This window comes from Callorhinus ursinus, unplaced genomic scaffold (genome assembly GCF_003265705.2).
Source record: "Callorhinus ursinus isolate GAN/ISIS: 27379988/994484 unplaced genomic scaffold, GSC_fseal_2.0 scaffold41, whole genome shotgun sequence".
NCBI classification, from domain to species: Eukaryota; Metazoa; Chordata; class Mammalia; order Carnivora; family Otariidae; genus Callorhinus; species Callorhinus ursinus.
The window spans coordinates 13,282,488-13,297,100 of record NW_027397103.1 but is presented as its reverse complement, the minus strand read 5'-3'; the positions used below and the strand labels follow the sequence as shown (position 1 = coordinate 13,297,100).

At 52.7% G+C, this 14,613-nt stretch overlaps 1 protein-coding gene across 4 annotated transcripts in view; it reads left to right on the top strand.

Annotated features, from left to right (window-relative positions):
* The window catches only part of SCARB1 (scavenger receptor class B member 1), a 72,217-nt gene extending 64,233 nt beyond the window's left edge, over positions 1 to 7,984 (top strand). For 2 of the 4 annotated variants that reach the window (XM_073881299.1, XM_073881300.1), the window contains exons 11-12: positions 474 to 620; positions 2,637 to 2,868. In XM_073881299.1, coding sequence (XP_073737400.1) covers positions 474 to 620; positions 2,637 to 2,858 — 369 coding nt within the window. In that variant the 3' untranslated portion in view covers positions 2,859 to 2,868. The other 2 variants (XM_025889641.2, XM_025889642.2) reach the window with 2 other exon arrangements.
* Positions 7,985 to 14,613: the final 6,629 nt, after the last annotated feature.

Below are 14,613 nucleotides of genomic sequence, written 5' to 3'. Positions count from 1 at the left end.
ACGCAGAGCTAGCATCCGAAGCGACAGCCGGCCCCCGTCACCGTCTGGGCGGCTCTGCTCCACGCGGTCATTCGGGGACACCCAGGCTCCTGCTGTCCCGTAGTCCCGCCCGCCCTCCTCCAGATCCCCAGAACCCTTCCCGTTCCGGGAATTGGGACCCATGTGGAGAGAATCCGGGGCCAGGTGTCTATGGGCCAGGCAGGAAGTTGTAGCATCCTGGGCCCACATCCCATTGGCCAGGTGGGATCACGTGGCCTTGCCCAGCTGCAAGGGAGTCTGGGAAATGTAGTCCCGTCATGTGCGCGCCTCCCCCGCCCCCCCCCCCGCCCCGCCCCGGCTCCATCACAAGCTCTGTCCTGCGGTCTTGAGATGAGCACGGGGTGGGGGACGGGGATGTGGCATGGGGCAACATCCGCGCCCCAAGCCTGCCGAGTGTGGCGCCAGCCCATTCGTTTGTCGTTCTCTATCCCCAGAGCGGGGCGATGGAAGGTGAGCCCCTGCAGACCTTCTACACCCAGCTGGTGTTGATGCCCAGTGTGTTGCACTACGCCCAGTACGTCCTCCTCGCGCTGGGCTGCGTCCTGCTGCTCATCCCCATCATCCACCAGATCCGGAGCCAAGTAGGTGGTGGCCAGAGCGAGGCCTGGTCTGAACAGTGCATTGCTTGCCTGCCGGGGGAAGGTGGGGCATGGGGTCCCCTGGGTGTCCCTCCAGTCGCCTCTGCGGACACCCTCAGCCTGGAGCCCACCTTGGGCAGCGGTCCCGCATCTCTGCCTGGGGCAGGGAGCTGTCACTGCGTGCTTCTCTCTCTTGCGTCTCACATTGCCACTCCTCTGCCGCTCCTGGGTGACCTGGGGACCCTCCCTGGGGGGGGGGGGCTGCCTGTGGGCTTTGGGTAATGAGACGTGGTACTTGAATGGTTTGTTCATCAAGTCAGCACCCGCTGGGTGCCAGGCTCTGTCAGGTGCAGGGCAGATAGCTGTGAACATGACAGACACGTGCCCTGCTCTGGGGGACCATGGCATTCTAATTGGAGAGATGGACGAAAACTGAGTAAACCGAAAACGTAATTTAGCTGATGATAAAGATGATAGAAAACGTGACAGATGAGGTTAGTGCTGTCCAGTAGAAGTACGTGAGCCGTGGGTGTGATTTTAAATTTACATTTCCTAATAGCCACATTAAGGGAAAAAAAAATCAATTTTAATCATATATTTTGTTTCACCCAGATGGGTCCAAAATACGACCACATCAACACGTAATCAATATAAAAATACAAATACAACTGTATTTTCCATTATTTTTTCATGTTAAGTCTTTGAAATCCAGTGTGTATTTTATACTTACAGCAGGTCTGGATTCAGGCTCACCCCATTTTAAAGGCTTAACAGCCAGATGTGGCTCCTGGACTGGACATCATAGCATTTAAGAGGGTTGGGGACCCTTCAGGGAAAGGCTTCTCTGGAGAGGTAGGATTTAGGCTTCCAGGTGAGTGCTGATGAGACACTCAGCACAGACTCACAGAAGGAGTGCTCCAGGAGAAGGAATGGCCGGTACAAAGGCCCCGAGGCAGGGATGGGCGAGGCATGTCGGAGGGCCCTTGGGCCCCCACGGTGCCTGATTTCTTGCTTCAGTGTTGACAAACGGCTCTTCTGCTTTCTCCTCTTTCTTGGGGGCAGCTTGCATGCCTGCTTGCTTGCTTGCTGGGGCAACAATAAACCTTCCCGGGCTCTTAACTTGAGTTCCAGCCACTTAACCGGATTTGCCTTCCAAATTCCCCAGCCTGTAGGGGGGAAGGTTTGCCCTGGTGAGACGGTGCCGGGGCTCGTGAGCGCTCACCACTCCACCACTCTGGTGTTTGAGCTTCTGGTGATCGATCGATGGGTGTAACCAGCCTGTTGGACTGAGCGGGACTGGCTCTCCAGGGGGCACAAGGGAACTCCCTATAGTTCTTTGACTGATTTATGCTGGGAGGGCGGAAGGGACTAGAAGCCAAGGCTCCCAGCCTGAGGATCCCTCCTTGGGCGTTTCCATCGCCACAGGCGGGAGATCCTGGGGACTGGCTGGTGAGGGGCTGGCCCAGGGGAGGAGGCCAGCGCAGCCTCCCCATCTTCTGCCTCCTCTGTCTCTCTCCTGAGTGTCCATCAGGAGCAGGAGGGGGAAGGAGAGTGAGGAAAGCCATGTGAAATGCTGGCTAGGACCCCCTCCCTCCAGGCCTCACCCCCAGGTCAGTGTGCGGTCCCCAGACCCAACAAGGGTGCCTGTTCCCACCGAGGACGCAGCTGAGACTCCCTCCCCACAGGTGGCACTGGAGGCCACGTGGTGGAAATTTATTCCGTTTTTTTTTTTTTTTTTTTTTTTTTTTTTGCAGGGGGAGCTTAGCAGGGGTTAGGCCTCACATATTTTTATGTTATTTGTCCTGATTTAAGAAAAAAATCGTATGCTGATGAACTCAACATATTTTAATTTCCCAGAAATATTTCTTCTTAAGTCATTCCTTTCAAATAGCAAGCCTTTTCAACAGAAGCGTCTGTTTCTGGCCCATTTTAAAAAGGCCACCTGCTTGGCCCGCGGGTTCTTGGCCCAGTGCCCTTGCCCACGGTGGCCCGTCTCCCCACCTTGGTTCCCGTCCCAAGCCTAGATGTTCCGGTGGGCAGACCCTTTCCCGCGTGGCTCGTCTGGCAGACCGAGCGTGTTTCCCGAAGGCATTTCTGTCTGGTGAAGGGCACCCACTCCCCAGATCTCCCGATCTCCAGGTGTTAACGGCTGTTGGACTTACCACCCTGCTCTTTGCTTTCCGAACCTTGAAGAAGCGTGTCAACCTTTTGTCTTTGGCTGCAGCGTCAACTATAAATTAGCTTGGTTATCTTCTAGGAGAAATGCTATTTATTTTGGAATAGTAGTAAAAAGGGCTCAAAGAATAAGGAGGCCATTCAGGCCTATTCTGAATCCCTGATGACATCAGCTCCCAAGGGCACTGTGCTGCAAGAAGCAAGACTGTAGGTGGGTACCAGGTAACGCGGCGCGCCCCCCTCCCCTCTCCGTCCCTTGAAACTCTTTGGATCTTACACGTGTCTTCAGCCTAAACTTCACCTGGAGTGTCTACAGACTGAGAATTCAGGCTTGTGTATTTTGGCATTCAGAGCCAATGGCGGTTTCTTTGGCCCCAGGCGTGGCAGGAGATGGAGGGCCATGGCGCCGTGTGGACTTCGGTCTTACTTGCCAGGTTGGCTTAGAAAAGTTAGGCTCAGGTTCAAGGCAGCTGCTTCTCATACCTCTGGTGCAGGAGACTCCTCTGGGAAAGGAGGCTCCAAGTGCGGGCCCCTGGACATCCTTCTGGACCCTCTGGAGTAGAATCATGGATGGAGCCCAGGAATCCTTATTTTAATGGACACGCCCAAGGGGATTCTAATGTAGATGATCCAGTGTTTGAGAAACAGGAGTCTAAATAAATCTGGGACGAGGGTGCCTGGGGGGCTCAGTCGGATGAGCGTCCAACTCTTGATTTTGGCCTAGGTCATCATCTCAGGGTCCTGAGATCGAGCCCCGTGTCAGACTCCGTGCTGGGCATGGAGCCTGCTTAGGACTCTCTCTCTCCCTCTGCGCATTTCCTCCCCCATTCCATCACCCATCCCTGCTCATGCGTGCTCTCTCCAAAAAAAACAAACCAAAACAAAACAAAAAAAACCCTGCAGACCCAAATTAAATAAATAAATCAATAAATCTGGGATGGCTGACCAGGAAAAAGAGAATTTAAGCATCAAGTGAGCACCAGCTGAATACCAGGATTCAGCCTGAGGGTAGGTTTGCCAGATAGAGCAAAGAAACACAGATCAGCAACGCCCCCCCGCCCCCCAGAAACAACAACAAAATGATGCCCAGTTAAATTTGAATGTCAGGTAAACAATGAATAAATTTAGGGTCGGTGTGTTCGTGCAGTTACTGGGACGTGCGTATACTGAAAACTCAGTTATTTACCTGACGTTCAGATTTAACTGGATGCCCCGATTTTATCTGGCAACCTACCTTCAGGAGAAGCAGGCTTGTGCCTTGTGCCTGTGGGAGTTCACCTTCTTGGCCGGGTCCCGTTAGGTCTGAGGTCTTAGGAGAGCCGAGTCCTGCTGGGAGATGTGGCCGGCGGAGTCCTGGGCCCTAGGGTTTGGGGTCAGGCAGGGGTGAGTCACTCTGTGGTTGTACCTCTGATAAATAGCTGCTACCTTGGTTTCTCAAAAATGTGCCACCCCCTCGAGCTTCTGGGGCCGAGCCTGCTTGGCTTTAAGTAGCTTTCTTGAGAGCCACAGAGCGAGGGCGAGGCAGCAGCCCTGCTTTTTGGGGCTAGTTGGCTGCCTCCACTTTTCTTCGATTGCCAGGGCTGGAGGCGGAAATAAAGTAGAAAATGCAAAGTCGTGGGCACGGGAGCTGCCAGCCCTGCAAGGAGGGAGGGACAGCTGTGTCCGTAGCCAGGCTTTGGGGGGGTGGCTCCTCCGGCCAACTGGGGAGTAAGAGGGTGGGGGCATGAGCACATCAGGGCTGAGCGTGTACGGGATCCCCTCCTTGAGGACACAGTCCCCGGGCTCGGGAACAGGGCATCCAAGCTGGAGACTCGTCTCCCTTTCCTTCCGTGTCTCCCCAGAATCCCTCTGGGATGCCTTATTGTGTACAGTTTGGCTTCACGGGCACCCCTGCCCCCTTCTAGCCATGATTCCCTTCTGTGGAAACTTGCTTGGCATTCTCAGGGAGCAGCGGTGGGGTCCTCAGGAATAGAGAAGGGCGTTATTCCCTTTTAGCACAGATAGGGGTGGTGGTTGTGAGGTCAGAGCCCTGGGCTGCCAGGGACACAGCCAGCATGTCATGCCACCCCCCCAGTAAGACAAAAACAAAGCTGGGGTCTCCTCTTTATTTTACCCACAGAATCCAACTTTCAAGTTACTAGGGAAGTTTTTGACTTAGAGATTCTACTGCCCTGCCTTCTGGAAGGCAGCTCAGCCTCCACACCCAATGACACTGCCCCTTCCCCCAGTCATGTGTGCTTGGGGAACGCAGTGTCCTGTAATGTCCTATAGGCTTTGGTTTCGGGGGCAGGCACCTGGGAAGTGACCAGTGGTCCTGGAGACCTAGAATCCCTGCCTGTGCTGGGGCCTCAGTGTGGGTCCCTGGGGGAGGCCCCGCATCTTGCCTTGCATCTGGGCAGGGGAGTAGTCTTGAGGGACTGTCTTGCTTGGGAGAAAGCAGGAAACGGGGCCTGCACTAGCCCAGAAGAGTATTTTTGGGTCGATGAGAAAGACAGCCACTCTGTGCAGACCTGGCCAGCTCTAGGGCAGAGGGTTTGGCAAATGGAACATGACAGCCCATTCGCGGCCCCCTTGGCTAGGTGTCCTTGTGCAGTGAACATCTTGGACAACTGTACACAGAAGCCCTTCAGGGAAATGTTCCAGGACCTTTCCTACCTTCTCATTAATTTCTCTACCATTCTAAGTCCTCATTTCCCAGCTAAACAAAAGTGGACGGGGGACAGGAAGAGGAAGAATCTGGTTCATGCTCTGGTTCCTTGGGGATTTGTTACATGTGTCTTCCTTGGGATAGACCAGGGGGTCTTTTCAGTCTGGGACTAGTTTCCCTTTTTACTTCTGAGCAAGTTTTTCTTAAGTCGTGGCTCTTTGGGTCACGTTGCTGGGGTTCTGGCCACCCCTAGGTGTCCCATGCTGCTTCTCTGTGGTGGTGGTCGGGGGGGGCTGGCCTCACTCTGGCCTGGCCTCTCCGCACCCCCCACACCCCCTGCCCCTGGCTTGAATGGGCTCAATCCTGGAAGCCTTAGACCTGTCTCAGAGGGATTGGGGCCAGAGTCCAACCCTTCCCTTCCCTCTGTGCTGCCTAGAGTGGGGGTTTTGATTCTCTTCACCGCCTGGAGAAGCAAGCCCTTGGGGTTGCAAGTGGGCACCTTCTTCAGGGGAAGGAAAGCAGAGGGCTCAGAGGGGTAAAGAGCACCCCGCCCCATCAGTCCTTATCCATCCTGTCTTTTTTTTTTTTTACTTTAAATTTTTTATTGTTATGTTAATCACCATACGTTACATCGTTAGTTTTGGATGTAGTGTTCCATGGTTCATTGTTTGTGCATAACACCCAGTGCTCCACGCAGCATGTGCCCTCTTTAATACCCATCACCAGGCTAACCCGTCCCCCCACGCTCCTCCCCTCTAGAACCCTCAGTTTGTTTCTCAGAGTCCATCCTCTCTCCTGGCTCGTCTTATCCATCCTATCTTTAACAGCTTGGTTGAGAAACTTAAAAAAAAAAAAAAAAGTAAAAGTAGATAAATTCCAGCATCTGCTGTTCCCTGTCACCCAGACTCAACAACATTAATTTCGAACATTCTGTTCTCTTTCACCTTTTCCCCCAGAGGCAGGTCATTGCCAGGAATTTGGTGTGTGGGCTTTCCCCCTCCAAGTCCGTATAAATATATCCAGGAACAATAGATAATTAAAACAATTCTCATGGGTCACTCCGCAGCTGGCTTTTCCCCTCCACAGCTCCGGGTTTGTGAAAGCCGTCCAGGTTCAATGCCATCTTGTGATGCTATTTTAAAAATGCATTCTCCTGTTGGTGGACATTTAGGTGGTTTCCAGTTTCGGTGTTCACAGTATTGCAGATAAGGCCTGGGTTCCTTCTCACTGTATTAGGCAAGTCCCTTTGGGCCTCGGTTTTCCCACCTCTGAAATGGGGTGAGGGCAGGGCGAGATGGTGTGTAGTGAGAGAGGAGGCCCTCGTGATTGCATTTCGGGGGTCTGTACGTCACTCCAGCTTTTTCTCATCTCGACTTTGGCAAATGGGTGTTGCTGATGGGGGATGTGGAGGGGGTTGTCTCTCGCTGGAGGAAGTGGGTGCAAGGCCGAGGGCGGGGCTGGGGACGTGGGTGGGGCTCCCTGACAGGGCTCAGTGATCCAGCTCCTGTCTTCCTCCACAGGGTCCCGGAGACGCCACGAGCCAGCCCAGCACGGCCACTCAGCCAGACCTGCTCCCCGGCCCCTACACCCCGCTTCTTCAGGACTCTACTCAGCGGACAGCCCACCAGTCCTAAAGTCTGAGCCCCACAGTTGCCACACGCGTGTCCACACACTGCACACCCCCCAGCACGTGTACACGCACGAGTGCACAGGCGTGTGCAGGCACACTCAGGGATGGAGCTGCTGCTGAGGAGACTCAGGGAGAGCCTCATCAACAAGAACTGTCTGGAACCTTCTGTCCAAGTGACCCTCAGTGCTGTGGGCACTGGGTCCCCTCCCTTGAGTGAGCCTGGCCTGACCCGTTCAACCAGGGGGCCCGGGCTCCGGACACCACCTCCTCCCCAGGGCCCTCTCCACCCGTCACGAAATCCTGCAGTCCCTGGCTGGTGGCTCGGTCGTGTAGGACAGGCCTTTTACTCCGAGGGGCCGGCTACTGTCCCAAAACCCAGCCCGGGAACACAGACTTCTCGTGCCAAAGCCGTGTGGGCAGGGGGCTGCCCTGTCCAGCCCAGACCCGGAGCTTTGGCCCTGTACGTCCATCTGGGCTGGGGACGAGGCACCTTCACACAGGCCACAGCTCCAGATGCATCTTGAGCCTGCTCCGACGGTCTCCTCATTCCCCAAGCAGACGTTGATCTCCCTGAAGTCTGCGTGGGGACCAGGCTTGGATGCCTGGGGCCCCTTTCCTCCAGCCTAAACTGACATCATCCTGTATACTGAGCCGGCCACTCCCTGGTGGGGGTGGTGGGAGGCTCCGCCCCAGGCTGCCCACCATGAGGGCCCTCAGCTTTTAGGTGCCGCGGCAGAGGTGCGGAAGCCCAGCCCCATCAGTCTGGGGTCTGGTCTGGTCAGGTGGGAGACCCACCCACCTGTGACTCCCGCTCTGGGGCAAGCCTCTGCCTCTTTTCTACTGCAAGAGAAGTGAAGTTTATCATCTTTTAAAAATAATTCACTATTGAAGTAATAAACCTTTTTTAAAAGTTAAGGCTCGAGTCTGACAGCCTGTTTGTGGGGGAGTGGGGGGCTTCCTGGGAAATTCTGGGCTCTTAGTCAATAGCTCCCTTCTGGTAAATGCCAGGAGTGGCTGGGCCGCTGACTTGCCTTTCTGTTGTTTTAAAATTTCAACCTTGTTTATATTTAACATTTTATATAAATACTGCATGAATGCAGTTCTTGTTTAGAAAGAGTAGGACCCAAGGCTGCTTTGACCGGTATCCCAAGGTAGCTTGCCACTTTGGCATGGAGCCTGGCTAGGCTTTTTTCTGCGCATTTATATACAAATCGAGGTGCCTGTAGGAAATGCTCAGTATATTGTTCTGGGCTTTTGCTTTTTCTTGTTATGTAAGAAGCAGAAAAGAGCAGTGATTAAGACAAGGTGTGGGAGCCAGGTGGCCTGGGTTTGAATATGAGCTCTGCCTCTTACTAATGTCGTGACCTCAGACAAGTCATTTGACAGCTCTGTGTCTCAGCTTGTCTACTCTGTGGAGTGGAGAAAGTAATAGTACCCGCCTCTGCCGGAGAGTGGCATTGTGAGGATGCAGGGAGTTAGTACACGGAATGCTCTTAGGACATAGTTGGCCCACGGGGAGGGCTATAGAAACTTGCCATCATTACATTTCCTGTGATGATCTGTTATTCTTGTTTTTTTCCCACCCAAGCTGACCCTTCAGCTGTTCCTGTCTTGGACACTGTTCCCTGCTCCTCATTCTTGTAAATATCGAGCTACCTCATTCTTGTAAATGACAGCACAGTCCCTCTTGATGGTCATCTAAGCTGTTTCCAGTTTTCTCCTACTGCAAACACGCTTAACATTCTGAAGTTCCGTCCTTCGCGGAACATCGAGCACCCGCGCTACACCGGGCACCATCCCCAGGAGCTGGGATGTGTCGTGGCCGCACCACCCCCGCCGCGGACTTTCTCTGGGCTCGGTGCGGAGGGGGAGCCGCCGCGTCCCTGGGCATGCCACTCCAGCCTTCCGCCACTCCGGGGTGGCCCCCCGCGGGGATCAGCGGAAGCCAGGGTCACGCAGGCACAGGGCAGAGCAGGCACCGAGCCTCCGCCCCACAGTGCTGTCAGGGCCCCACAAAAGCAGTAGCATGTCTCTGACAATCAGGAGAAACCCAAAATTTTAGGTCGGAAAGGCGTTTTTAAACGGCACGTGACTATATTCGTCTTTTAGGAGTGCTGTTGCAAAATGCAATTTTTTTTAAAAAATATTTTTTGTTTGGTTTTGGTTTAGTTTGGGTTTTTTTTTTTTTTTTGCAATCTTAAATATTCTTAATGCTGGAAGGGACTTGGGGAGGTCGTCTGCAGCCCCGCCCCAGGCCGCGGGGGCCCCTTCTGGCCGGAGGCAGCGTCCTTCACGCGACAAGCGCTGTGCGCCGCTTCGGCTCCAGAAGGACGTGCGTCCCCGTTCACAGGGCGCCGGTGACGTCAGAAGGGCCGTGATGACGTAGGCGGCGCCCGGTGATGACGCAGAGGTGCTGTGCTAAGGCGGAGAGGCCGGTGATGGCGCTGGAGGCGCCGTAGTTGCGTCAAGGTGCTGTGAGAAGTCAGAGGCGGCGTGATGACGTCAGAGGCGGCGTGATGACGCGGGCCTTGGGCCGGAAGCCTTGCCTTCTGACTTCGGTGCTGTGAGCGGCCGGCCCAGCGGGGGCAGAGCCGGGGTTTGGGCCCCGGGGGTCCTCGCCACCTCCGCCCTCTTGTGCCGCCCGCCCTCCCCGAGGCTTCCTGTAGAGCTGTCCACCTGTTTGCCCTGACGTGGACGTCGAAAAGCTTAGCCACCCAGGATGAGCTTTACCCTACACAGTGGTCATGGACGTTTGGAAAATAAAACCACGTCAGGGGGCGCCTGGGGGGCTCAGTCGTTAAGCATCTGCCTTCGGCTCAGGTCATGATCCCAGGGTCCTGGGGTCGAGCCCCACAGCGGGATCCCCGCTCAGCGGGGAGCCTGCTGCTTCTCCCTCTGCTCGCCGGCTCCGGCTCTGTCGCTATCTCTGTCTCTCTCTCAAATAACTAAAATCTTAAAAAATAAGATAAAACCACGTCATCACTCTTTAAATGATCCGATGGGACCTAAATATGACACCACCACTGGAAAAAAACCACACAAACAAGCTCTCCATTAGTTCACATCCCCTGTCTTGAATGTGTTATTTCCTTCTCCCTTAGAAGTTAAGCGAAGTGTTGTAGAATTTATGCCATTAAGTATTGCTAGTCATTCTGCCGTACTTCGCAACACCAGTATCTATAGAAGGTCAAACGAGTGCTTTAATTTCTTCTTGTGACCACCAAGGTTAACATTCTGTTGGTCTGGACTGCCGTTCTCTGTAGGTACCCAATTGACCAGCAACATCAATGTTTCACGTTTGTTATCTGTCACACAAAGAAGTAAAACTCTACTGGGGCGCCTGGGTGGCTCAGTTGGTTAAGCGACTGCCTTCGGCTCGGGTCATGATCCCGCAGTCCCGAGATCGAGTCCCGCATGGGGCTCCCTGCTCAGTGAAGAGCCTGCTTCTCCCTCTGACCCTCCCCCCTCTCATGTGCTCTCTCTCATTCTCACTCTCTCAAAATAAATCTTTAAAAAGAAGAAGTAAAACTCTATTGGAATGCATCTCTTTTTTTTATTTATTTGACAGAGAGAGACACAGCGAGAGAGGGAACACAAGCTCGGAGAGTGGCAGAGGGAGAAGCAGGCTTCCCGCGGAGCAGGGAGCCCGATGCGGGGCTCGAACCCAGGACCCTGGGATCGTGACCTGAGCCGAAGGCAGACGCTTAACGACTGAGCCACCCAGGCGCCCCTCCTTTTTTTATACCTTATAAATTATATTTTAAATTTTCCTAAATGTAGAGAGTGGAATAGAAGTGTGTGTGTACAGTTCTAGGAATTGTAACACATACACATCCGAGTAACCACCGCCAGCCAAGTTACAGAACAATATTATGTTCCCTCCAGATTTCCTCCTGCTTCTCCTTTGCAGGAAAACCTTCCCCTGAGGCCTAACCTCTGGCAACCGGATCGTTTTGCCTTTTTGAGAAGGTCCTATAAAAGGAATCACACAGTATATGGACTTTTAACACTGCTTCTTGCACTTGGCATCACGTCTTGAGATTCACACAAGTCCTTGAGTGTGTCAACGGTTTGTTTCTCACAAAACAAAACAGGTTGTTTCTCTTTCTTGCAGAGTAGAATGCCACTGTGTGTGTATACCTTGGGTTTGTAGCCATCAGGAGTTGCAAGACACTTAAAAGTGTTTCCGGTTTTGGGCAGTTACGACTGATACCTTGCTGTGGGATTGGTGGGCCATATGGTAAGTCTGTGTTTAACCTTTTGAGGTACCGGCGGAAGTGTCCGTAGCAGCCGTAGTATTCTGAGGTCCCACCAGCAAGGTATGCGGGCTTCCCGTGTTGTGCATAATGGCCAGCACCATGGTATTTTAAAAAATTTTAGTCATTCGTAGTGGAATCTCATGTTGTTGTTGTTGTTGTTTTTAATTTATTTCTTTTAGTGAGAGGGAGAGAGAGAGCGTGCACGAAAGTGGTGGGGAGCTAGAGGCAGGGGGAGAGAGAGAATCCTCAAGCAGACTCCCCACTGAGCGCAGAGCCTGACACTGGCCAGATCCCACGACCGCAAGCTCATGACCTGAGCCGAAGTCAGATGCTTACCCGGCTGAGCCACCCAGGCGCCCCTCACTGTGGTTTTTATTTGCCCGGAAATACATCACCTAATGAGCTGAATGAGGCTTCCACTTCATCCCCAATTGAATAATGTATCCTTGAATGGCAAAACTTTTTTTTTTGAATGACAAAACTTTTTACTAGAAAGAGACCAAATTTGTCATCATGTCCATTCTTATTTTCATAGATGTAAGATAGAAAAGCCTTGTTGACATAAATAAACAACAGGGAGTGGCAGGAACGTCCTGATAGCTGTGTCACTCAATTCTTACACCCTTGAGTCACGGGCAAAAATCAGATGGCCATCTGTCATCAAAAAGTATTTTTGCTGATCTGTCAGCTGACAAATCCATTTGACCTCTCTGCACGTTTGTAGAAAGCAGCGAAGTGGAAAGCACCCATTTGCATCAGGATTGCAAAAGGATTACTCAATCGTGAGAGTAGTTCTGGAAACCAGTATTTGGGAGTGTCCCTCAGTGGGAACGGGACACCGGGGCAGGGGCTGGGAGAATGGTCTCCGCTGCCTGGGACTGCTTTTGGGTAGACCTGCTGGTGAAGAGCTCAGGGGTCCATGCCTCCAAGACAGTTCCCTTAAAACCCCCATTTGTTCTCCTCCGAAAGCTGAACCCAGCATGCCCCAACTTGAGTTGGTAACCACTGAGGACTGTAGACTTCCCTGTACCTGAGCCTCAACACAGACACTTTTTTTTTTTAACTCTTGCATGTACCTCTACCTGCTCCTAAAAAGGAAAAAAAAGGGCAATTATCTGTAAAGCACTTGGCTGTGTGCGTGTCCGTCCCAAAGGCACACGGGATGGAAGAAGTGAATTTGCCCTTCACGTGTCTCACCTTGTGAACATCTTGCTTCTGAATATTTTTGTAAGGTTTAAGTTGATTTGTGTTTTGGTACAACCTTGGTCCCTATACACATCCAATGACTTCATTCAGGGCTCAGTGAGGAAAGTGGCCCAGGGCTGGGAGGACCGGCTGTGCCGACACCTCAAGGGACAATCTGTCAGCCTTCGACATGGCATCGGTCTAGGGAATTCTCAGGAGAGTCTGACTCTGAGACTTTACCCCATGCACTTCACACCCTAACCCTCACCTACCACGTGCTTCTGTTAACTTAATATTTTTTTAAATATTTGACTCATTTTTTTTAAAAAAAGAATTGTCTTTTGAAAAAAAGGCCGTTGTATCTCAACTTGCGGATCCAATGGGCAAGTGACATGTTTTTCAGTATCCATTAAAACAAACACATAACTGTTGAAGTTTAAAGAGGTTCACGCAGGTACCACTAGACCTGCCCTATTTGAGAACTCTGCACGGTTCCTTGTTGTCACCTGCACTCCCCCAGCTTCCCACTTTGCCTGTGGAGTAAATATTACTCCTGTATGAAAGGTTTCCCTCTCTGTCTCACTCAGTCCTGGCCACCATCAAAGGCTCAATTCCAGCCATGTCCTCTCCTCCAGGAAGCCTTCCTGATTACTTCTGCTCACACAGATTTCCCCCATTTTGGAATTCCCAGGACACTGTGTCTGTACCCTAGATAATACTAGAATGTTCTGGAACACCAGAAGTCCTAACTCTAGTTGCTGTAGCCCCCGCACGCCAACAGGCTGTAATGTAACCCCTGGTACTTCCGATTGTGCAGAAACTGGAATATGCTTACCCAAGATGGTTACTCACATTCCTCTGCATTCCTTTGTCCCTTTGTTCACTCAGATGGTCATTCTTTCAACATTGGTTGAGTGCTCGCTATGCACTGTGAATAAAACCCCTAAGGTGGCTTTCCTCCTCTCAAAAAAATGGGGATAATATAATTCCTGCTTTGCAGTGTGGAGCTCAAAAGAGTTGGTGGCCCCACGTGAGGGGTTCAGGGCTGGGGACACTGCGTTCAAGCCCACTGTTTTGGTGCTGCCCTGACTGACGCCGCTGGGGTCCCTCACCTGGAGGTTCTCCACCCGGCCCACAGCTCCGGCTCTCTGCTTGTCCCGTGCGGTCCGTTCTCCGTGTGGTGGCCCGAGAGGTCTTTCTGAAGTGTGAACGATCACAAGGCTCATCCCCTGCCCAAGCCTGCGCGGCTTTGCCCCACCTTGATGATCAAGGCCCCCTCTTGGGGGCTTCAAGGAACATCCCTCCCCTCCTTCTGCCGCCGAGAGCGACTTCTGGGCGATTCCAGGCTGGGCCACTGGAGGGCGAGCTGTGCACACAGGTTGTTCGGAGGCCTTGGGGAGCTGCGGATCCGCCCTGAGGGTGTTCCTTAAATTGGGGGACTGTTACCTGGGGTCACAGTCTGCCTTCAGAAACTTGTAATTTCATGAAATTGCATTTTATAAAAACAGGCATTTTTTTCTAGGAAGCGTTTCCTTAATATTCTTCAGATTTTCAAAGGGGCCTTGACGCTTTCTAGGGGTACTATAGGCAAGAGTGACACCCCAAAAATGAAAACCAGAGTCATGTGATGTTTGCTTTCTCTTTGCACGCAGCGGAAAAGGCTCTGGCCTTGGAGGCAGCCTACCTGTGTGCTGTTCCCTGTTCCGCTCCTGTTGCTGGCCAGCCTCGGAGAAATCTGTAACCTCTCTGAGCCTTGGGTTTCCCACCTGTGAAATGGCAGTAAAGATTGCTGCTCCATGACTGTCCGAGAACCCCCGGGGGTGGGGAATCAAAATGGACGTGTGAGCATTCTCTACAGGGTCGGGGCCTCCAGTAAGCATTTATTAGGTACCTACCGTGCTGGGCACTTGTTGGGTACGGAGGGAGAGTCAAGCTGAGAGGGCTGTGTCTGGGCACGCATGCATTCGTTCCTTCAACAAATGTTTTCTGGGAGCCCACAATATGTCGGGCACTCGTGTATATACTGGGAGTTGTCTTTGGTTGGGTCCCTGGGTCCCTCAGTTGGAGAGGCTGAGACAAAGGGCTGTCCTGAGCCGAGGG